Source organism: Dicentrarchus labrax, unplaced genomic scaffold (genome assembly GCF_905237075.1).
Source record: "Dicentrarchus labrax unplaced genomic scaffold, dlabrax2021, whole genome shotgun sequence".
Taxonomy (NCBI): Eukaryota; Metazoa; Chordata; class Actinopteri; family Moronidae; genus Dicentrarchus; species Dicentrarchus labrax.
The window spans coordinates 37015-61488 of NW_026136964.1; the positions used below are offsets into that span (position 1 = coordinate 37015).

Here is a 24474-nt window from a genome sequence, read left to right on the forward strand (position 1 = left end):
TAGAGGTGTCTCTTTCATTGTTGTGTTGGTTCTGAAGTGGTACTTGGTCTGAAAAGTTTGGTAACCTGTGCTTTATCATGTTCCTGTTCACCAAATGTCTTAAATAAATAATTGTGTTAACAATTTTCTTGTTTGCTGTAGTTAATTGAAATATTTTAGAATATGGGTCATTCTATTAATGTTGGATAATAGTAAATCAAAGTGATACAGTATTTAAATTGTACAGTGAGTAACTGAATTTACAATGATCAACTGTTACCCACTGTTAATAGTACAGTATTGCCATTTACAATACCATCTAAAAAAAAAAAGTGCTTAACTGTTTTTATTTGTACAGTAAATAAACCAGCACTGTAAAAACAACTGAAATCACAGTATTTAATCGGTATTTACTTTACAGTTAAACTCTCAATACTGTAAAATAAACTGAAATCACAGTATTTAATTGGTATTTATTTTACAGTAACTACACCAATACTGTAAATGGAAGTACAGTATGTCTACTGTAAAACATATTTACAGTAACTTGCTGGTTAATTGTTGCCAGTAAGTTACTGTAAATTTGAAGGTAATGTTGTTACAGTGAGGTATTGTCACAAAGATCTGACTTTCTTGCATTGGAAAACACTAGTGTCATAATGAAAACATGACAAAGCCATTAGTGTTGTTACGCTCGTGAACGTTTAGTTCAATATGAACTAATCTTTTATCTTGTACATTATTCTGTGGTTATTAATGGTGTGATCATGTACACTAAATGATCAATTATTCTCCATTACAGGTTGTTCTGATATATTTGAGGAGTCGTTCTCCCTCTGTTCTATATGTGGACTTGTTCTCTCATTTGGGACCACTGTTAGAATTTGGTAAGTTTATCATGTAGTTTTTAATGTTATTCATACTTCATAATTATAATAATTTTAAAAAAGTTTTAAAAGAAACGCACATCCAAAAAGTTTTCAACTCTAGGTGCAGGACAGAGGAAAACATTGTCTTTATTTTTCAGAATTAATAATGTATCCAATAATCTCTCAGGCTGACCACTTGACATGTGAGAGCCTGAGGAGTTGTTCCCCCTCCGTCCATGTTCGAGGACTTGCTCTCTCTCTGCCTCCACTTCACCACTTTTTGGCTACTGAGACGTCTCTGATTGGTTGAGTATGTCATGTGTCTTATAATGTTATATGAATTAATACTTGATTTGTGATGATGACTTAATAATGTTTCCATGTCTCTTTTAGGTTGACCACCCTATATATGAGAGCCTAAGGAGTTGTTTTCCCTCTGTCCCCTTTTGAGGACCTGCTTTGTCTCCTCCATCATTCACTGGGCCACTTTTGGGTTCCTGAGCTTATTTCATGTGGTGAGAGGAATGCAATATGTGTATGTTTAAAGGTTTATGTGAAGAAACATACTATATGTGTGATAAAATGACAATTGGTAATTCATAAATGTCTCTTTATATTCTCTGCTACCATCATCTCCTGTCAAACAGGAGAGAGAGAGAGAGAGAGAGAGAGGTTCGTCTTGACTTTGTGAGTTTATTATGCAACTTGTTTTGTCTCAGATTGAAACAAAAAGATTAACCAATTAATTATTGAAGATTGTCATATTGATGATTTTAATTTCAAACATCTGCATATCTTTTAAGTTCAGTTAACAGTTATGCAGGTAGGCCTTAGGGCTCTTTTGAGACTTCAGTCATCCTTCATGACAGAAAAAGTTGTTCACTAAGTGTCACTACATCACAAAAAGGCTACATGGCTACACATACTTGTCAGTACACAGATACTGAGTACAAGTTCTGTTTGCTGTTTCTTGCAGGTCATGAATTTGGTGAGGAGTGGAGCTGGCTGGCTGCGGACGAGGAAGTAGGGCAATATATACATGTGCACATACACGTATATGAGAATGCATATCTATTCAGACCTGTAATTCATGTCTTAGACTTTTTCACACAGCTATAGATCATTATTTATTTTTCAATTCTCTATTTATGGTTTCATAATGACTGAGTCACCGTTAAAACAAATGAGTTTCAGCTCTAATGCTGCTACTGTCTGTAATATGTTTCTATTTAGATTATTTGTCAGGATATTTTGTTATTATTGTCCGAGTCTGGTTTTAACTAATGCTGGGCTTACACCAAAAGATTTTCACAGTCACAGACTAAAAACTGAAAGGGTAGCATGAGGGTTCTTCCCGTTAGTCTCGTCCCACCCCTAGTCATGACATAACTTCTGTTGTGATTTGACACTATAATGAATAAAGACTGATTGATTGATTGCTATAGCTGTCAATTTTAGTCCTTGAGTTCATAGTTACGTGCTTTATTTGTTAACTGCTATCAAGGAATATGACTCTCCTTTGTAGTATGCATGAGAGGAGATGCTGCGGGATTTGTGGACTTCTATGTAGTGTCTGCTGATAATGTAGTGGGCTGGTCTGGACACAAAATGCCAGGGCTGAATTTTTGTCCCAGTCCACCCCTGGTAGCGACACCTCTGTTCAGGAGAAGACTGCAGCTCGTGTCGCGACCATCACGCGCAAGTTTTTTTTGTCTTTCTGGGAACCGTGCTAGGGCTGAGGGCAGAAGAAGAGCGGCCACCACCACCACGTGCAAGTATAAATAGTTACGGCGCTCCCTTGACGTCACATTGTCGCGCTACAGGTCGGGAACGGCGAGTATATAACAGCCTTTAGTTTCCTTGTTTCTTTCTCTGTTCCCGGTTTTTTATGCACCGATGCAGACCAGAGCACCACGTGAGAGACGAGTTTGATAAAGTTGATAACTGCCTGTAAAGTTGTTAAAATTACAATTTTGGAGGACTTCTGTACAAGGAAGAGGGTTTTTAGTAGTGCGCACTAGAAACGTTTCCTTTTTTTTTTTCCCCATGTCCCTTTAGGGCCTCCGTAGTATAGTTATGCTTCTGTGATAGTGTTTAAAAACCAACCGGAGACAGATAAACATGTGTTGAGCTGTGTTAATTGCACTAGCACATGTTATACAGCTAAGGAAGCTGGTTGTTGAGCTCAAACACACGCAGCTGTGTGAACTTGAGTTTACAGAAGATAATTCATTTCATTTTCTTGGGTAAAAACATTCATTTCATAATTTGTGTACATTAAGCTGTGATGAGTTAAAACCATTTAAAAGTCATATACATAATTGTGTGTTGGCTGTTAAAGTTATTGTGCAGCTGTATATGAAACTTTGTCATTGAATAATTCATGTTCATTGATTTAAGATAAAAAGAGAGTTAATACTGTACAGTTAAGATAAATAGATAAAAAGAGATTAACGAGATAAATAAGATGTTATTGAAGAGATGCTACTACTACTGCTCTATGCAGGTTGGTTTTATTGTATGAGTGGATTCTGATGGCGAGCCAGAACCTAGCCCATTGGATCGTGGAGGGTGTGACGTCAGCGAGAGCTTCACTGTGCATTGGAGAGAACATCTCTTCATACAGATAATAAAACATAAAGTCACACTACCCGGGTAGATGAACTATTACACAAACACACTGAAGAAGGACAAACTGTGAATATTGACTTCATTCAGACTTTTTCTTTTAAATTTTCTTTCTTGTTGTTTATTATTTTGGGCCCATATTTCATAACTCATACTGTGAAGAGTTTTGTTTTCTACTGAGCGTTATTCAGTGTAATTTTCTGAGTTGTTGATAACTTCTGATACAATAAAGGAATTTCAGTCATATCGGAAATATATTATGTTTTGCACTGTTGCCAATAAAGCTATTTGTTACAACTCTTTTCAAACCGTTGTCCTGTTCCATCAATCCTCCTTGAGCGTATCTATTTCTTCTGATAGGCCTAAAGTGAGAGTACATGACAGTCATTTTATTATATGTACATTAGACAGTGTTACATGTATTTGTGAATAGTATTTATTTTCATTGAGTCTGAATTTTATCTCATTGAGTTATTTTTCATTTACTGTTATTTTGGTTTATTTCCAGTGGAAATTGAGTTTGCTGAACTTTGTCCTTCCGTAACTCCCGAACTTCCGTAGGTCCTTCGTTTGTGTTGTTTCTGTTTAGTCACCCACCCCACACACACTTTTTACTCTGTTTAATCTATTCTATATAGTTTATATAGATTTGTTATTAAAATTAAATGTTTTCTTGTAACCGTAACGGCTCTTTTAGTATTTTTTTGTTTATTTTTTGTAATATGCACATTGAGTTACATATACTCTGTAATGTTTAAACTAATTTATCTATATGTATTTTCATAAAGATAATGAAATCACACAGTGTTGTTTTGCATTGCTGAGGAAGCAGAGGTGCAGGAAATAAAGAGCAGAAGGAAATGAATGTGCTATATTGTCTTCTGCAGGAGCAAATAAATGCTGGTTAACAGTTCTGTGAGTCGTCCTCAGTTTATGCCCAATGGTTTGGTTTCAATATCCCTTAAAATATGTTATTAAATTGAACGCCTTCAATAATTAACGTAACATCATACTGATAAACAGAAATTTTGTTCCCATTAAAAGTAATTCATCCAATACATATTTAACATATATCTGGATTGTAACCATTCACAGTGGAACAAAAACAGACTTTATTCAGTACATACAATATATATTATATATACCTTACCATTAATGATGCTAAACTACTCTGACATCATGTATGAGGTGGCTGTAGTTTTTAGAGCCACTGAGAATATGAAACAATGTCTTAGCAAATGTCTAAAAACTACAGGTGGAATAAACACGATGTAAACTGTATTTTGACTTTATCTATGTTATTTGAAGGATGCTGAAAACTGCCCGACTTGACTGCAGCTTTTTGTCACCACCTCCTGCTGCTGTTGCCTCATCTTGTCCTCTTTACAGCTGCAGTTCATCTCGAATGAGCCTAATGTCTGGTTCACTCTGACCTGTAGAGTCCTGTTGATAGTCAGAAATAACTGCCAGCAGCAGATGATGCTCTGCTGATCTTTATTTAATGAGATGGTCAGTTAGCACCATCTAGTGGACAGATAGTATAACTACATAATTTGATGTGTGATTTCTCTGACACTGACTGGGTTTCTGCCACAGGTTAAACTGGTTCTGACGTCACACGGATGGATTTTGAGACTTGAAGTCACTGTAGAAGAATATTCATAAATAAGAAGTTTTGTCATTTGTGAAGATCCACTGTGTAACACTGTGAATGATTTATTGTCAGAAATGGAATATAGTATTCATAGGTATGTTTTTATTAGTGTATAAATACCTGAACATTGTGTTTTTGGTTCCTTAGAATTAGCAGTTCTTATCTACAGAGGGAAGGGGACTGTATGATTAATTAGCACCATCTAATGGACAGATAATGGAACTACATATCTGATCAGTGATTTCTCTGTCACTGACTGTAGATAGAGGAAAGGTGCGACTCTATTTCAATGCCAACAACGTATTCAGAGGTTTAAAGCACTTTTGTTCTTGCAGCCTTCATCAACTATAATGACAAATGGATCTGAAACAATACAAACACATCCCCAACACTCAGACAGCTCAGGGAGAGGAAGAAGGCAATAAAAATGCTTTTGATAGGGTGCAGTCTGATTCTTGTTTAACTGGTTCTGAAGTCACTCTGGTGTTTGTTAGACTTGGACCGTGAAGTTTTGAGGGTGTGACAGCGTCCTCGGATCAAATGCACACAGACACCAGGACTGACGAGGACGAAAGGAGCCGCTTCTTCTCTCCCAGTGTTTCCTCCACACATGAAGGTAGAAAGTGTCTGTAAGTCGACCTGAAGTGAGTTCAGCAGGTGAGAATCCTACCAGAGAAATGTGTAAATGTTTGATCATCAGGATGACTTTGATCACATTGTGCCGTATCTCTGTTTATCTGGACAGTAGAAATGTTTCCATATGCTGCTGAGCTGTTTCAGAATATATCTTTGAAACTTGCTTTCTGTACTTGAATTTCTCTCCGAGTTGAAGGAAGATGCTTTTAGAAAGATTTACATGTAATGTTGTTAGTGTTTGTCAAGTAGAATCAGACGCAGTTTGATTATAACCTGAGTTCACATCATCAGTGAACAATGTGTCTGAACTGGTCTGACTGGTCAGAGATTTTCTGTTGCAGGTGCTATGGGGATGCTCAACACTTAAGAGAAGATGCTTTGAATTTTGGGGCGTTTCATTATGGAGGTCGCATCGGACCACCCTTGGTATATATATATATATATATACCACTAATAAGCATATATATGTAAAAGTATTCAACACAATGGCTATAGATACAACATACATAAGCCTGCCAATGTAAACCTCTGAAAATAATATTTCACACAATTCAGTCACAGTCGAGCCCTGAATACAACGGAGCAGCAAACAGCAGCAACAGAAGGCAACAGACACTGTGCACGCTTCAGCCTGCTCAGATCACGAAATCACACAGCCAGTTACCAACACTGGTATAATGAGTCAGGAGTGTTCCTATTGTTGGAGCATCATAGATGTAACTATGAAGAGCCCAGATTTGTGCTTCAACCATAAAATTAATTAAATTTGTAAAAGCCAACAGAGGGGAAAATCATGCACTTACCATAGAACTTCACAGTCTCGTTTCCCTTCAGGTTGTGACTCAGAACGTGGATGTTTAGGGAGCAAAAAATGATCCATTTTGGTGTATTTTACTCCAAGCTGCCATACGTTAAGGTCAAAGGTTCACCAGGCGCTGCGCCCATTGGCCAATTAAGATCACATGTTTGCACCTCATGTTTTTTAAGACTAAAATATATATTTTTTAATTATTATTTTAATTCACATTTTTAAACAACACGAAAAAGACTATTCAATCATGACATTAAGTTATAAGTATAAAAAATCAGAGAAATTTCTTGGGGGTACTGGGCGGGTGCTATGGCTATTATAGGGGGAGCTACAGCACCACCGAGCTCCTCCCTGGCACCGCCACTGAAAGACACAGACCTTGATTTTCTCTTGTGACCCATAAATGTATAAAGTATATTTTGTGGTCAACATACTTTATGTGTGAATCTGGGGGCTGTGTAAGAGGTTTTGGGGTTATCAGAGCTCCAAAAAGATTTCTGTCAGCTCTGAATATTTGTGTCATGTTACTGAGAGCAATGAGAACTAATGTGTGTCTGTGATGTAAAGCTTGCTGTAATGAATGAGCAGGTTGCTGTGTCTGTGTGAAGGTGTGGGCTCTGCTATGGATCAGTGTGAGGACAGAGAGGAGGGAGTCCCTCCCTCTAAAAGCACTCTGTGTGGGGAACATGACACAAGGACCAAAGCTCAGAGGTGAGATGAGGATCTCTAACTGTCCATGACTCTTCTCCATGTCACAAAGACTTTGATTCTCCATTTGAAACAAAGACATTTATCTGAGCTAAAGTACGTAGTTGTCAGTATTCAAACAGGGCTGGACAATCTGATCTCAAATCAGTATCAGGAGAAACATTCAGCTTCATAATGAGAAATGTAACAGTAACATGTGTTTGAATCAATCAGAGCAGATTTCGTTCCTCATGTTGCTCACTGCTGATGTTTGTCCTGATTCATTCCAGTCTGACCAGTTCCACATTCTGCTCTTCTGGACTGGACTGGGAGCTGATTGCTCGCTGCTTAGATGTTGTAGCTGCTCTCACTTTAAGATCCGTGTATCTTTTGGTCCTTCAATTTTCCTTTCAGAAACGGGTATTAAAAACAGAAAACGAGTGGTTATTTGATTTTCGTTTTAAAATACAAAAATTAAAATTGAAATACAAGGCGTTTTTCTTTTTCATGGTCAGAAAGGGATGAGCGAAATTAAAACAAATATTCAGTTTTCATTTTATATTTCATATAACAAAAAATAAAATCACTAGAAAGCAGAAACGGAAAAAAGGCCTGTTTTTTCATATTCTTCATTAACAGGACGGTGCTGTGGAGAAGAAACAGTAGGCTAGTAGACTGCGGTCAATCCAGCCGTGAGTCCGATCTCCGTGGTCAAATCAGCCGCACTTAAATTTCGAGTGTACAAGTATTCTCAGCATTATGGTAAATGCGGAGAAACAGCGTAGTTACTTCCGGTTTTCAAAATAAAGGTATTTAGAGCCGTAAGCTATAACTAAAATATGTTACATTAAAGTGTTTCATGCGCCCCTGATGAATAAAAAAACACTTTATATCAAGTATCTTTACTGCACCAGTGTGGAGAAATGACAAAATAAAAGTCTCATATTTATGCCTCCAGAGATTGCATATTTGACCATATTTGAGGTACTGTAAAAACATATTGCTCAGTGTTTCCTGGCTACCGATGGTATATTTGACTTTTACACATATGAGACTACAAACATACTTAATATCAAGCATTTTTACTGTACCAATGTGGAGAAATTGAAGAATAAAAGTCCCATATTTATACTTCCAGATTCCATATTTTTCTTATATTTGAGCTACTGTAAAAATATAAACTGTATGTGGAACCACCTGCAACAGCTGTCACACTGAATAATATAAAAAATAATATGTGAGGAGGAGACAGTAGGTACAATGGTGTTTTGAAGTTAAAACTAATTATTTTTCCCTTTTACCTACAAATGGACACAGCAGAGCAGCAAAATAAGAAGAATATGGACTGGCATTGCATTTTGTGTGAAAAGTAAACAAATTAGAATTGTGTAGGATTTTGTGTTTAGTGTTTAGTGTTTATATTATCAAGATGTTATTAAACATTTGTGTGAAATTTTGTCATGATTACTGCAGCATTATTGAAGTATAATGAAAATGCTTCACCCATAGCCTGGAAATATTGAGCAATATGTTTTTACAGTAGCTCAAAAATATAAGAAAATATGGAATCTGGAGGTATAAATATGGGACTTTTATTGTTGAATTACTCCAAATTGGTACAGTAAAAATGCTTGATATTAAGTATGTTTGTAGTCTCATATGTGTAAAAGTCAAATATACCATCAGTAGCCAGGAAACACTGAGCAATATGTCTTTACAGTACCTCAAATATGGTCAAATATGCAATCTCTGGAGGCATAAATATGAGACTTTTATTTTGGCATTTCTCCACACTGGTGCAGTAAAGATACTTGATATAAAGTGTTTTTTAATTCATCAGGGGCACAACACTTTAATGTAACATATTTTAATTATAGCTTACTGTTCTAAATACCTTTATTTTGAAAACCGGAAGTAAATACGCTGTTTCTCCGCATTTACCATAATGCTGAGAATACTTGTACACTCTAAATTTAAGTGCGGCTGATTTGACCACGGAGATCGGACTCACGGCTGGATTGACCGCAGTCTACTAGCCTACTGTTTCTTCTACACAGCACCGTCCTGTAAATGACAACATCCGGTCTCAGAATATGAAACAACAGGCCTTTTTTCTGTTTCTGTTTTCTAGTGATTTTATTTTTTGTTATATGAAATAGAAAATGAAAATCGAATATTTTTTTTAATTTCGCTCATCCCTTTTTGACCATGAAAAAGAAAAACGCCTTGTATTTCAATTTGAATTTTTGTATTTTAAAACAAAAATCAAATAACCACTCGTTTTCTGTTTTTTAATACCCGTTTCTGAAAGGAAAATCCAATGACCAAAACATACACGGACCCTTTAATTATATGGAATTCAGACAGTGTGTTGAAGTGTGTGACATCAGTAAATTGTGTTCAGTAACACGTCCATAATGTCAGTAATTGAAGACATTGTTCTTATTGTCCAGCCCTGTATTCAAACATTTCAAATTATACATCATTTCACAAAGTCTTTGATTCAGTGAGAATGTTTCTGAATATGTGAGCTTTAATGAATTTCTTTCTATCAGGATCCATCAGAGACCAGACTGTACTGAACCTGAACCCAGCTGTGTGTCCATGAAGAGTGATCGCTCTATGGGTCATCGTATATTCTTCAAAGATGGCCGCCACTCTGTTGATCAAAGGTGAGGATTTCAAACTGATGGTGAAAATAAACTGATGTGTTTTTATCAGACTCTCAGTTGTGTAATCTCTATTTTTAAATGTTTTAAAATGTCTTTTAATGGACGGTGATGGTTTGTGTCTGATCAGCTCAATTTACAACAGCCTCAGTTTCACAGTGAACAAATAGTTGCAGCAGTTTATAGAAACTCACTGCTTTGACACCACGTCTGTTCCTCTTTTTATCCTAATTGGACCGATATGGTCACTCCACTCCATCATTTCCCCACCTATACTATGCACTGAATACTATGGGGTGCCGTCTGTAAAGCGGCTCACGCTGAAAATAACAGCAACATTTTGTCACATTTAGCATCAAACAATGTTTAAAAACCTGGTAAGAATTTTTGAGGGTCACTTTTTTGCACATTTACAACAATATTTGTCAACTTAGAGATATTTTAAATAGTTAAATCCAAATATTAAATGTTACACCTAAATGTTAAATCTAAATTCTAAATCTAAATCAAAATCTAAATGTTAAATCCAAATGTTAAATGTTAAATCTAAATGTTTCAGGTGAAACTAAATATTTAACTAATATGCAAATTAAAAATGTCGGTAACCGGAAGTACCAAAATAAAAGCTCGAGGAGGTCAGTGTGTGTTTATAGTGTCAAATAACAATAAAGACCACCGGGGAAATGGACTCTTGGACATGGATTATCGTGATGATAACTACCTAAAATAATAAACACATTTGGAGAAACTGTATTTGAAGAGTGCTTTGAGTTTTTAGTTTCACTTTTATGAAGGGTGCGGGACTTATGACCTGTAGCCACCATAGCCAGCCACGAGGGGGTATATATAATGCATATATAATATGTTTTTCCACCAGATTACATAAAGGTGCATACACATACCACATAGCTAATAATAAATATAAAAGATACAGCTCATGACAACGTGCCCTTCCAATTCAGATTACATAGGTCTAATAAACATCATACAGAAACTGTTCTTAATGTTTTTATCTGGATAGATAAAGGGTAAAAAAATACAGCACCTTCTGTTTCAGATGTATAGACTTTGCCTATCTACATATGAGTATGAGCATTTTCTGAATTTCAGTCCAACAACCGATGTTCTCTGTCGCTGAGAGCTTGATTGACAGCCTGGTGGTAGCAACTGCAGTGAGCCTGTGTTGTGGCGAATCAACACATGGCTCAGTTGAATATTAAAATTAGCCATGTGTTGATAGGTCACGACAGGAAAATGTAAACAATGAAATTACTTATTTTGACACAGCTTTTTTGGCAGACATTTTTAGCCAATAAGTATTAAACTAACAAGGTAATGTGTCAAAAGGCGACCTTTTTTGTTATTTTCTCAAAAGGAGGACAAATGAGTGTCAGGCTTAAGGCTGCGCCTGCAGCCCGACAGGGCATTTAAAAGCCGGACAGTCCGGCCTAAAGCCGGACGAATGGCCACCCTAACTGTGACTGATCTGTCTTGTTCACTTGCATAAAGGCCAACAAGAGCCTACCCCCGCCCGCCACCACCAGGTACTGTCGGCCATGGTCGCTCTGCGAAAATGTCCAACGAGTCGGCGTTAGCCGAGAACATCGGCAGAGCCGTCCTGGCGGCTATACAAAAATTTTCAACAGCGACAGCAACCGCCTCAGGGTCATAAGTCCCGCACCCTTCATAAAAGTGACACTAAAAACTCAAAGCACTCTTCAAATACAGTTTCTCCAAATGTGTTTATTATTTTAGGTAGTTATTATCACGATAAACCATGTCCAAGAGTCCATTTCCCCGGTGGTCTTTATTGTTATTTGACACTATAAACACACACTGACCTCCTCGAGCTTTTATTTTGATACTTCCGGTTACCGGCATTTTGAATTTGCATATTAGTTAAATATTTAGTTTCACCCGAAACATTTAGATTTAACATTTAGATTTAGATTTAAGATTTTAGATTTAGATTTCAGCGTGAGCCGCTTTATAGACGGCACCCCATATAATACAGCTTTAAAATACACAGTGAAACATGTCTAAATCAAACACTGACTTTATAGAAATCCTAACCAAGAACTCCCTGGGTACAAATACACTGTGTACAGTCGGTGTATTCAGTCACTGGCAGGTTTTGTCTCAGTGTGTTGTGGGTGCAGTGCAGAACTGATCCTGTTTTTCTATCAGGAGGAAAAAACCTGAACCCAGCTGTGTGTCCATGAAGAGTGATCGCTCTAAGGGTCATCTTATACACTTCAAAGATGGCCGCCACTCTGTTGATCAAAGGTGAGGATTTCAAACTGATGATGAAAATAAAATGATGTGTTTTTATCAGACTCTCAGTTGTGAGATCTCCAGTTTTTAAACCTTTACTGACTCAGATGAAGTTCTCTGAGCACCAACACTCTTTCAGCAGCAGCTGCCTCACACTCACACAGTCAAACACATTCACACTGGGAGCTGACCAGTACAACCAGTCTGATACAAGCAGACACTGAGCAGCTCCACTGGAGCAGCTGGAGGCTCTAGGTGCCTTGCTCCATGGCACTTCAGCAGTGTACAGTGAGGGAGGGAGAGCTATATGGAGGGGTTGGTGAGAGCTGTTGGGACTGAACCAAAATGAGCTGTTGATTCTCAGTGGGATCAGCAGGACTAGTAAACCTTTACCACTACAGGGAGTCATCAGATTCACTGTTCACATCCAAATATCACTTCATGGACCTTTACCTTGTGTTTGTGTCTGTGTGGACAGACATAATGTGAGCTCATTCTTCATGATTCCTCCACAGAGTGGACCAGGAGACCTCAGAGGTTCCCAGTGGTCAGTCTGCCCAGCAGCATCAAACACACCTGGACTCCATATTTATGGTCTGTACATGGACAACAACTACTTTTACATCTATTGTGTTCGCAATAATCTCCATGCTGCACTTTTTAGACCAGTGGATTGTCAGTCTGTCCAACATGGATCTGATGTTTGCTTCCATGATTTGACTTTGAGTCATTCATATAATATTCTGTTGCAGCTGCTGGAGGACAACATTGTCACTTTTATGAAGAACGAGCTGAAGAAGATCCAGAAGGTTCTGAGTTCAGATTACCCAGAATGCTCAGAGAGTCAGAGGGAGGATGAGGAGGTGTTGGATGGTGAGGATGAAGAGCAGAGGAGGAGCAGCAGAGAGGCATTTCTGAAGATCACAGTGCATTTCCTGAGGAGAATGAAGCAGGAGGAGCTGGCTGACTGTCTACAGAGCAGTAAGAGGATTTTAACAGATTGAACATGATGGAAAGAGGAAATGGAGGCAACATGGGAGAAGTTTACTTTTAAAACTTTGCTGATAATATGATGCACACATTGTATCAGATCTATGAATTCTTCTGGACTGAAAACAGAAACTGTTTACAACTGATGAGCTAAAGAGATTTAATGGAGGAGGAAAATAAATACCATCTTGATGTCTTAAAGTTTACATCCATCAGATTTATTGGAGCTTCTACTTATTAACTACATTTCTTATTTCTTCATTCAGGAACTGTTGCTGCAGCGTGCCGACGTGAACTTAAATCGAAGCTGAAGAAGAAGTTCCAGTGTGTGTTTGAGGGGATTGCTAAAGCAGGAAACCCAACCCTTCTGAACCAGATCTACACAGAGCTCTACATCACAGAGGGAGGGACTGCAGAGGTCAATGATGAACATGAGGTCAGACAGATTGAAACAGCATCCAGGAAACCACACAGACCAGAAACAACAATCAGACAAGAAGACATCTTTAAATCCTCACCTGGAAGAGATGAACCAATCAGAACAGTGATGACAAAGGGAGTAGCTGGCATTGGGAAAACAGTCTTAACACAGAAGTTCACTCTGGACTGGGCTGAAGACAAAGCCAACCAGGACATACAGTTCACATTTCCATTCACTTTCAGAGAGCTGAATGTGCTGAAAGAGAAAAAGTACAGCTTGGTGGAACTTGTTCATCACTTCTTTACTGAAACCAAAGAAGCAGGAATCTGCAGCTTTGAAGAGTTCCAGGTTGTGTTCATCTTTGACGGTCTGGATGAGTGTCGACTTCCTCTGGACTTCCACAACACTGAGATCTTGACTGATGTTACAGAGTCCACCTCAGTGGGTGTGCTGCTGACAAACCTCATCAGGGGGAAACTGCTTCCCTCTGCTCACCTCTGGATAACCTCACGACCTGCAGCAGCCAATCAGATCCCTCCTGAGTGTGTTGACATGGTGACAGAGGTCAGAGGGTTCACTGACCCACAGAAGGAGGACTACTTTAGGAAGAGGTTCAGAGATCATGAGCAGGCCAGCATAATCATCTCCCACATCAAAACATCACGAAGCGTCCACATCATGTGCCACATCCCAGTCTTCTGCTGGATCACTGCTACAGTTCTGGAGGATGTGTTGAAGAACAGAGAGGGAGGAGAGCTGCCCAAGACCCTGACTGAGATGTTCATCCACTTCTTGGTGGTTCAGTCCAAAGTGAAGACCATCAAGTATGATGGAGGAGCTGAGACAGATCCACACTGGAATAATAACAGCAAGAAGATGATTAAGTCTCTGGGAAAACTGGCTTTTGAGCAGCTGCAGAAAGGCAACCTGATCTTCTATGAATCAGACCTGACAGAGTGTGGCATCGATATCAGAGCAGCCTCAGTGTACTCAGGAGTGTTCACACAGATCTTTAAAGAGGAGAGTGGACTGTACCAGGACAAGGTCTTCTGCTTCGTCCATCTGAGTGTGCAGGAGTTTCTGGCTGCTCTTCATGTCCATCTGACATTCATCAACTCTCGAGTCAATCTGCTGGCAGAACAACAAAAAACATCCCGCTTTTCTAAAGTCTTCCAAGACAAACCTAAACTGAAATATCTCCACCAGAGTGCTGTGGACAAGGCCTTAGAGAGTCAACAAGGACATCTGGACTTGTTCCTCCGCTTCCTCCTGGGTCTTTCACTGCCGACCAATCAGAATCTCCTAAGAGGTCTGCTGACGCAGACAGGAAGTAGTTCACAGACCAATCAGCAAACAGTCCAGTACATCAAGAAGAAGATCAGTGAGAATCTCTCTGCAGAGAGAAGCATCAATCTGTTCCACTGTCTGAATGAACTGAATGATCGTTCTCTAGTGGAGGAGATCCAACAGTCCCTGAGTTCAGGACGTCTCTCCACAGATAAACTGTCTCCTGCTCAGTGGTCAGCTCTGGTCTTCATCTTACTGTCATCAGAAAAAGATCTGGACGTGTTTGACCTGAAGAAATACTCTGCTTCAGAGGAGGCTCTTCTGAGGCTGCTGCCAGTGGTCAAAGCCTCCAACAAAGCTTTGTAAGTACAGAAATAGTTGGATTTCAGTATTATCACTCAAATACTCTGCTATCTTTCCCACTTAGAGAGATTATGAAGACAATATATATCACCAACATTGGGAACTCCTCACAAGCTGATATCATTTTTACAGCACTAATTTAAAGTGTTTCTGGTTTTGGCTGAGTGATAAAGTGCTGGTCACAAATGTTATTTTTCTTATTGTTGATCATTGTCTCTACAGACTGAGTGACTGTAACCTCTCAGAGAGAAGCTGTGAAGCTCTATCCTCAGTTCTCAGCTCCCTGTCCTCTAGTCTGAGAGAGCTGGACCTGAGTAACAACAACCTGCAGGATTCGGGACTGAAGCTGCTTTCTGTTGGACTGAAGAGTTCACACTGTAAACTGGAAACTCTCAGGTCAGAATTCGTACCTGTTCAACTGATAACTAGGGATGGGAATCGAGAACCGGTTCTTCTTCAGAACCAGAGCCCAGTGAATCGATTCCTTGGAACTGTTAGCGTGCCTGCTTAACGATTCTGCTTATCAGTTCCGCTCATTGCAAATGCGTCATGACGTCACACACACGCTGCGTTGTTTTGGTTCAGAACGCAGCAAACATGGCGTCGAGGCAGAACCGCTCTAAAGTTTGGTTATTTTTCACGCGAAAAGACGACAACACGGTCACTTGCAACACTTGTAAAGTTTCCATTTCGTCAAAGGGGGAACTACCTCCAATATGCAGAAACATTTGGCGACACAGCATCAATTCATTTGCAGGACTGTCGCATGTTTGATACCCTACTACCTAGCGACACAAGTGTGTTAAGACGCAGCGGAGCTAACGGGACGCCATCTGTTATCAATGCCGAAGGTAACTTTAAATGACATGATAATTTTTCTGCACAAAAATTATTATACTTATTGGCTAAAAATGTGTGTCAAAATAAGTAATTTCATTGGTTACATTTTCATGTCCTATCAACACATGGCTAGTTTTAATATTCAAATGAGCCATGTGTTGATTCGCCACAGTTGCTACCACCAGGTTTTCAATCAAGCTCTCAGCGACAGAGAACTAACGTTAGCCTTTATCTATCCAGATAAAAACATTAAGAACAGTTTCTGTATGATGTTAATTAAACCAGGGGCGTAGGAATGAGTTTAACATTGGGGGGGACACATATCGGAAACCTGACAGATCCGTTAATGGTTTGAACAGAAGTATGTCATAAATTAACTACACTGCAAAACATTCACAAATATATATTTATTCTACTAAAAAGATACATTTGTAAAGAAAAACACATTTTGAATGGCAGTAATGAACTGATAAATATCAAATCAATTCTTTAATTGCAGGCCTAATCATCCAGTTTTGTAGATTAATAAATAACATGGGAAGAATATTGATCAAAATTTGAATTCAAATGTTCTTTTCTTAGTTGTATCTTATGCCTCAAACCTTCCTCTCATGATCAACAAACTAAAATCACCTCACCCTTCATATAGCACCTACCTGCAACTCTGCAGTGCTGGCTCTCCCTGCATTACCCTCACCACTGTTAGTGTCCAGCTGAACTTCATCTGACCTCTAATATGAAAGCAGTGGAGATGAATAAGGTATAGAAAAATACTGATGGGAATGTCAAGAACAAGCGAACAACACACAGACTAACACCTTTCTAGATGTGGGAGATGTGTAACATTACTCGTTTTCAAGTTACACAGGTTAGGATGATGGAAAAATCATGTTCTTTTACGATCATCTTAAATACCAGGCATGAAAACGGGTCAGGGGTGCAAAAGGTAAGAAGGATATTACCCCTCTAGGGGGGGTCCGGGGGCCTTGCTCCCCCGGAAGAAAATGTTGAATATTCCATATTTTAAAGCATCAATCTGATGCATTTTGAGATGCATCTTTTGCCAACCTGGGGAGAGCTGGAGAAACTTAACTTCAGCCATGAGTCAAAAATATTATGGCCTCCTTACTAAGTATTATGCAACTTCGGGATAAGGATTGGCTCTAAGGGCTGGGTCGGTCGGGCTGGGGTGCGAAGCGGGGCTGGGCTCGAGCCGCGGCTGGGGGAGCAGTCGCCCCGTCGCCCTCCTCTCTCCGCCGCTGGAAGTGCGGTGCGCGGCCCATCTCGCGGGGCCCTCGTCCGCGGCGCCTCGTGTGTCGTTGGGCGGGGGTTTTCGCGGGGTGGTGTCCGACGCCGTGTGGAAGGCGGGCCGGTGGAGGGGATCGGGTACGGCGGTCGGCGGCGACTCTGGACGCGCAACGGGCCCTTCTCGCGGATCTCCCCAGCTACGGCGCCTGTTGGGCCCCGTTCGCGCGGGGTCCTGGCAGGTCGCCTCGGCTGGCGCCTAGCAGCTGACTTAGAACTGGTCCGGACCAGGGGAATCCGACTGTCTTCTCATCTTAACCTCTGACCTGTCGCCACTCGGGCGGGCCGGTGACAAGACGCTGTGTGGCGCTTTCAAAATAAAATATTTTTCTCCTCCGCGGTATAATTTTTGGGTGGGACAAATGCGCCTGTCTCCAATATTGGAGGGGACACGTCCCGCCCGTCCCCCACGGTTCCTACGGCCTTGAATTAGACCTATGTAATCTGAATTGGAAGGGCACGTTGTCATGAGCTGTATCTTGTATATTTATTATTAGCTATGTGGTATGTGTATGCACATTTATGTAATCTGGTGGAAAAACATTAAAATTTAAAACCGGATCATACCAAACAAATATCTGCTTGCGTGTCCCCGTGTATGCAAAGTGTCCTCCTTTTTGATGTGAAAGAAATGGCCACCCTGTTTCAGTCTGTGTTTTTAGTTTTTATGGCACATAATGGCAGTTGGGCTTAAAAAGCCAAACATTTATTTTTTTTGTCTGGACCAATTAATGTGAAAATGAACAATTTCCTAATCCTAAAGCACTCTTGATAATCTTTCAAGGCACACACTAGCGTGCCATGGCCTACTGGTTGAGAAACACTGGACTTTACTTTGAGAAGTAGCTCACATACTTTTAGGTTTGTTCTGAGGTTGCTACACATAGTTTGTGTATACTCTGTGCTGTGTCTTCTGATCAGATATTAAAGCGAGTTAATACAAACAAACAAATTTGTACTTATTCCCTCACCCAATGAGAATCGATAATGGAATCGGAATCGTTAAATTCTTATCAATTCCCATCCCTACTGATAACCACTTTAAACCTGAATTATTATATAATATTATTATTATGTATCACCAACATTGGGAACTCCTCACTAGCTAATATCATTTTTACAGAACTAATTTAAAGTTTTTTGGGTTTTGGCTGAGTGATAAAGTGTTGGTCACAAATGTTACTTTTCTTATTGTTGATCATTGTCTCTACAGACTGAGTCGCTGTAACCTCTCAGAGAGAAGCTGTGAAGCTCTGTCCTCAGTTCTCAGCTCCCAGTCCTCTAGTCTGAGAGAGCTGGACCTGAGTAACAACAACCTGCAGGATTCAGGACTGAAGCTACTTTCTGTTGGACTGAAGAGTCCACACTGTAAACTGGAAACTCTCAGGTCAGGATTTGTCAACCTGTTCAACTGATAACCATTTTAAACCTGAATTATGTTGATGTATACAATTGTAATCTTCTTAACGTTGTTTTGTTTAATTAGTTTGAGTCTCTTTCCTTGAACATGTTTATTATGTAATGTGTTTGTAGCACCCAAACACTAAGTAAATGCTTAAGTTAAAGCAACTCACCTTGGACTTAAATGATGGTGTGTTGGGGTTCGATTTATTAAGGTAGCTACCACAAAGGTTTACCTGTTTTGTGTGAAACTTTGTATGGCCTAATACTTTATGAATAACCAACAACTCTGTTAGACTAAGCAGTGACTCTATTCACACGTACTCTACACTATTTTAAATAACTGACCCCAGATAACTCTTTCAAATAAACGAAATAATAGTTAACTAAACAGTTGTTTTCCAGTTTAACACAAATAATATTTACTTTGTTAGTTAACAGATAAACAAAAATGAAATAACACAATTACTCAAATTAGACTTCTTTAAAATTAAAATATTATAGTTGTAAACAAAAATGACCTTTACCAAAATTGGCAAAACACTGTAGAAAAATAGACACTTATAATAAGCAAAATAGAATTGGCTATATCAAAATACTATTCAAAATTTAAATAATTCCAGGTCTCCGGTAAAATTCCTAGTTCTTACCCCTTAATACGATTTCTCTATACTTATCAAACTCAGATCAAATATGCTACTTAACTGAACTCTAACAAAACAGTGGGCCCACACACACACGCACACGCACACACACACACGCGCACACACACGCACACACACACACACACACACACACACACACACCCTCACACACACGCGCACACACACTCTCACACACAGACAAAAACAAAAAAAGGCCTGTGTGTTGCTCGGTGCGGTGCGGCGGGGAAATCCTTATCCTCAGTGACAATTAACAGTCACACGGAAAATCCAACTCACGGTCTGGAATAAGTCCTGGAGAAACAGTTAATGAAGAGATGGAGATGAAAGCCAACGGCAGCAGAAATAAAGTCCTCCTGAGGAAGCGTGAAACAGTCCTTCCCGTTCAGCAATGGCGTCCTCTTGGTTCGATTCTCCCGCCCCTTTTTAACTCACTCCCTTACCTACGGCCAATTACCAACAGTTATTTGTATTACAAATTAACTTGTTTTAACCCCTGTACTTTTACACCGGACTACATGTTGTTCTGTGTGTTTGCAGGCTGTCAGGCTCTCTGATCACAGAGGAAGGTTGTGCTTCTCTGGTCTCAGTTCTCAGCTCCCAGTCCTCTAGTCTGAGAGAGCTGGACCTGAGTAACAACAACCTGCAGGATTCAGGACTGAAGCTGCTTTCTGTTGGACTGAAGAGTCCACACTGTAAACTGGAAACTCTCAGGTCAGAATTCGTCAACCTGTTCAACTGATAACCACTTTAAACCTGAATTATGTTGATGTATACAATTGTAATCTTCCTAACATTGTCTCAAATCATTGTTTGGTTTATTTAGTTTGAGTCTCTTACCTTGAACATGTTTATTATGTAATGTGTTGTTTTGTGTGTTTGCAGGCTGTCAGGCTGCCTGATCACAGAGGAAGGTTGTGCTTCTCTGGTCTCAGCTCTGAGCTCCAACCCCTCCCATCTGAGAGAGCTGGACCTGAGCTACAATCATCCAGGAGACTCAGCAACAAAGCTGTCTGCTGGACTGGAGGATCCACACTGGAGACTGGACACTCTCAGGTATGAGGCGGATCAATACAGTAGTAGTAGTCAGGTGACAAAGGAAAGGTGTTTCTCTGGACCGATGTCTTGTTTTGACATTGGAAAATTGGACAGTGGTTTATCCTGATGGGTTGGTGAGCATCATGGCGGGTTGATATTTGTCAATGTTGTCACGCTGCAGGTTTGTGCGCTCATATCATAAATAGTTTGGGATATTTTGATGGATGTCATCTGCCATCAGCGTGTGTTACCTTTTAGTCCAGAAAAACTAAAGGCAACACCTAAACAACAATTCAGTTCAGTTCAGTTCAGTTTTATTTGTATGTCACCAATTCATAACAGAAGTTATCTCAGGACAGTTTTCAAATAGAGCAGGTCTAGACCGAACTCCTTATAACATTATTTACAGAGACCCAACAGACTAGAAATGACTGATGATGATGAACATGAAGATGATGATGACAACGACAACAACGGTGGACAATAACAATAGTAACTATAATAATGATAATAATAATAATAATAATAATGATAATAATAATAATAATAATAATAATAATAATATCAGTAATTTTGAGGCTCCACCAGGATCAATGAGAACCTGCGAGACGAGAAACCACAAGAACTCCGGGGAAGAAGTGAAGTTAGTAACATACATTAATGGGACATGAATGAGTGCAGAAAGAGAGAGGAAGAGAGGAGCTCAGTGCATCATTGGAAATCCCCCGATAGTCTAGGCCTATAGCAGCATTACTAAGGGATGGTTCAGGACTCACCTGATCCAGCTCTAACTATAAGCTTTATCAAAGAGGAACGTCTTAAGCCTACTCTTAAATGTGGAGAGGGTGTCTGCCTCCAGAACCACAACTGGAAGCTGGTTCCACAGGAGAGGAGCTTGGTAACTGAAGGCTCTGGCTCCTGTTCTACTTTTAGAGACTATAGGAACCACAAGTAGCCCAGCATTCAGAGAACGTAGTGTTTTAGAGGGGTAATAGGGTACTATGAGCTCTTTAAGATATGAAGGGGCCTGACCATGAAGAGCTTTGTAGGTGAGGAGAAGGATTTTAAATTCTATTCTAAATTACTACTGATGTGAGATCAGTTGTGTTTAATGCAGGGAAATGTATATTTGCTATGTTTTTTAGAAAATATTGAATTTTCCTGTGTTCTGAGCAGTCCTTGAACACCTCCTGCCGTATGTTTTGTTGTTTATTAGAATATTCAGGTGTCAACCTGTCATTGTCCAATCAGGGTCTATTAGAGATGAGTATGAGGTAACCTACCGGATTCTGAGAGGATTAAAAAGAGAAACGGAGACGTAAAGAGAGATAGAGAGACGCTCATCCGCTACGCCTGGTTCTGCTCCATCATACATTTTATCCCGCTCCACTCACCACTCCGCTCAAAAAAACAAAACGACTTCAACAATGTCGCCTTTTTCTTGTTCCACATTATCCCCATCTGTTACTTTTACAGGAATAGCACACTTGTACGACTTCTCAGTTTCTTTTCTGAAGTACACATTAAACTCCATAGTTTTGAAAGAAAATAGTGTGGGTGTGCGCGTGCAGGTGCAAAGACTGGAGCGACCTTTAAAAAAATTGCAGCTCAACACAAAATCCTTCTGCTCCCCGCTCCGCTCATATGGTCTGACAGGGACTAACGTTAGTTTCACAACTTTGATCATCCGCCACTGGACAGAGGTTGTGAACTAAACAAACAACGTTGCTATCCAGTGTGCGTGTAATCAAAAAGGATGGAGATGGAGAGTGTTATTTTGATCGTGTGTTCTTTGCGTAATGGATGTGGAGAACTGTTCAATAACGTTTAAATAGTCAGAGATTATTTCCTTGTGGTTTGCGTAAAAGGATTTTGGAGCTAATAGAGTCGCGTGTGACATAAACGTAGATGGTGCAGTGACTCAGGTTCATGCCAGCTGAACAAATCTATTGCATTGTTATAGCGTTATTGTGAAGTTTAATTAATAGCGCATATATTCATCTGAGAACTGATGATGTCTGTGTGTTACAGACCCTGGCTGTGTGCACTGAAGTGTATATGACAATAAAGTAGTGAATCTCAATCTATTTATTTATTTTTAAAATGTATTTTAAATAGGCCTATAGGCTCATAGGTTTTTTGTCCAAAAATACCAAACAATTTTTTCACAGCACCCCCTGTTCAAAATGACTTCCAGCGGCCCTGGGGTACAAATTAGAGTTAGATTAGAGTAGCAAAATTCAACTGCTCTTAACTCATCCTATAGAATAACATTTATCAGTCATCAGCTCATCATCTGTGTCACCTGTATTGTTACCTGTGTTTGATTTACTAATTGAGGCGCCATCTTGTGGTTACATAAAAACACAGCAATCCAGGCAACAGAACAGAAAAACTAAAGGCGTCACCTAAACAACAATTCAGTTCAATGTCACCAATTCATAACAGAAGTAACTACTGCACTCAGGTTCAACTCAAGGAGTGAGTAAATGTAAATAATAATAATGTAAAAAGGTAAACACAATTTCACAATCAACAAAAAGTAGAATCACAGTTCAGATACATTCCAATATATAAAAGAAATAAAAGAACTGAAAGTGAAAGTGTTTCTTTACAGCTTATTGCTGTCTGATATCAATGTTGGTCAAAGTCCAGTCCAAAAGCTTAGTGTGTATCCATGTCCGTCCAAGTGTATTCAATGTGTATGTGCTACCCGGGTAGAATGTGTGTGTTTGTTTGTACGCTTGCTCAGATCTTATCTTCAGGAAGATGATGAAGATGGAGAATTCCAGATACTCTCTAACCCTGCCTCGCATCCCACAGGAAACCCAGAATGTAGATCCAGCAACTCAAAAAACCAATTATCTCTCATCAATTACTGTACAGTATCATATCTCTCTTTAACTCAAGTGTAACTTATAACAAAAGCAATGATGAACTATATCCTGAGACCTTAAAAGCTTAGACATCATTGTGTTTTGTTTCCTTTTACCCGTATTAATAAATCATGTTACACAACTTATCTCTAATCAATCATGTCTCTCATTCATATTCACCCTTATGTATTTTTAATCATCTCAACATGAACTGAAACACATTATTTATATAGGGAAAACCCATATGTATACAAATCTCTTACCAATTCACCTCCCATGTTAAACTGTTTAAAGGTAATCAATGTAAACATTCTGTTACAAATATAATACTGATAATAATAATAGATCATCAATAAGTGAAAATAATGAGCTGTAGCCATCGGCCAATAAGAAGAAGCTCCACTGAACTGAAAGACTATCAGCTGATTAATAATAAGTGCTCCATGTGAAGATGTAAGTCCATTTGTAGAGAATAAGCTCTGTGTATGAGAGCGATGTAATGTCCATGTTTCCATGCTGCTCTGACCCCCCTCCTCCTTTCAGGGTGGAGCCTGCTGGAGTCCGATGGTTGAGACCAGGTCTGAGGAAGTGTAAGTGTGAAAACAAAGCAGCACACATTCAACCATCTTCACACTGTGACATCACTCATTCACAGCTCTGATGTCATCATCAAAGTGTCAATCAATGATCAGATGATAGATCAATAACTGCAGCTGTATTGTGTCTTGTTCTCTCCATCAGATTCCTGTGAACTCACAGTCGACACAAACACAGTGAACAGAAAGATCAAACTGTCTGACAACAACAGGAAGATGATTCATGTGGAGGAGGTTCAGTCATATCCTGATCATCCAGACAGATTTGACTTCTGGCCTCAGCTGCTGTGTAGAAATGGTCTGACTGGTCGCTGTTACTGGGAGGTCGAGTGGAGAGGATGGGTTTATATATCAGTGAGTTACAGAGGAATCAGCAGGAGAGGAGACAGTGAAGACTGTTGGTTTGGATGCAATGATCAGTCCTGGAGTCTGCAGTGCTCTGATGATGGTTACTATGTCTGGCACAATAAGAGACTAACATCCTCCTC

General features: G+C 39.5%; 1 protein-coding gene and 3 long non-coding RNA genes across 8 annotated transcripts in view; 3 read left to right on the forward strand and 1 right to left on the reverse strand.

Annotated features, from left to right (window-relative positions):
• LOC127360878 (NACHT, LRR and PYD domains-containing protein 12-like) overlaps positions 1-24474 on the forward strand; it is a 119169-nt gene that overhangs the window by 31122 nt on the left and 63573 nt on the right. Inside the window, exons 1-4 of one of the 5 annotated variants that reach the window (XM_051395300.1) lie at positions 5621-5787; positions 7145-7288; positions 9820-9936; positions 12121-12219. The exons of 1 other annotated variant lie outside the window; for it this stretch is intronic. In XM_051395300.1, the coding sequence (XP_051251260.1) occupies positions 7158-7288; positions 9820-9936; positions 12121-12219 (347 nt within the window). In that variant the 5' untranslated portion in view covers positions 5621-5787; positions 7145-7157. Of the gene's footprint in view, positions 1-5620; positions 5788-7144; positions 7289-9819; positions 9937-12120; positions 12220-20045; positions 20191-20361; positions 20450-24474 lie in introns of those variants that run through there. 3 more of the 5 variants (XM_051395296.1, XM_051395297.1, XM_051395303.1) reach the window with 3 other exon arrangements.
• LOC127360882 (uncharacterized) overlaps positions 1-24474 on the reverse strand; it is a 70444-nt gene that overhangs the window by 21615 nt on the left and 24355 nt on the right. The window contains exon 2 of the long non-coding RNA XR_007883961.1: positions 20317-20449. This is a non-coding gene — a long non-coding RNA (uncharacterized LOC127360882). The remainder of the gene's footprint in view (positions 1-20316; positions 20450-24474) is intronic.
• Positions 1070-1970, forward strand: LOC127360880 (uncharacterized). The gene is made up of 3 exons (XR_007883958.1): positions 1070-1158; positions 1242-1363; positions 1825-1970. It is a non-coding gene; the product is annotated as an uncharacterized LOC127360880 (long non-coding RNA).
• Positions 15673-17661, forward strand: LOC127360883 (uncharacterized). Its single transcript, XR_007883962.1, has 2 exons — positions 15673-16119; positions 16691-17661. It is a non-coding gene; the product is annotated as an uncharacterized LOC127360883 (long non-coding RNA).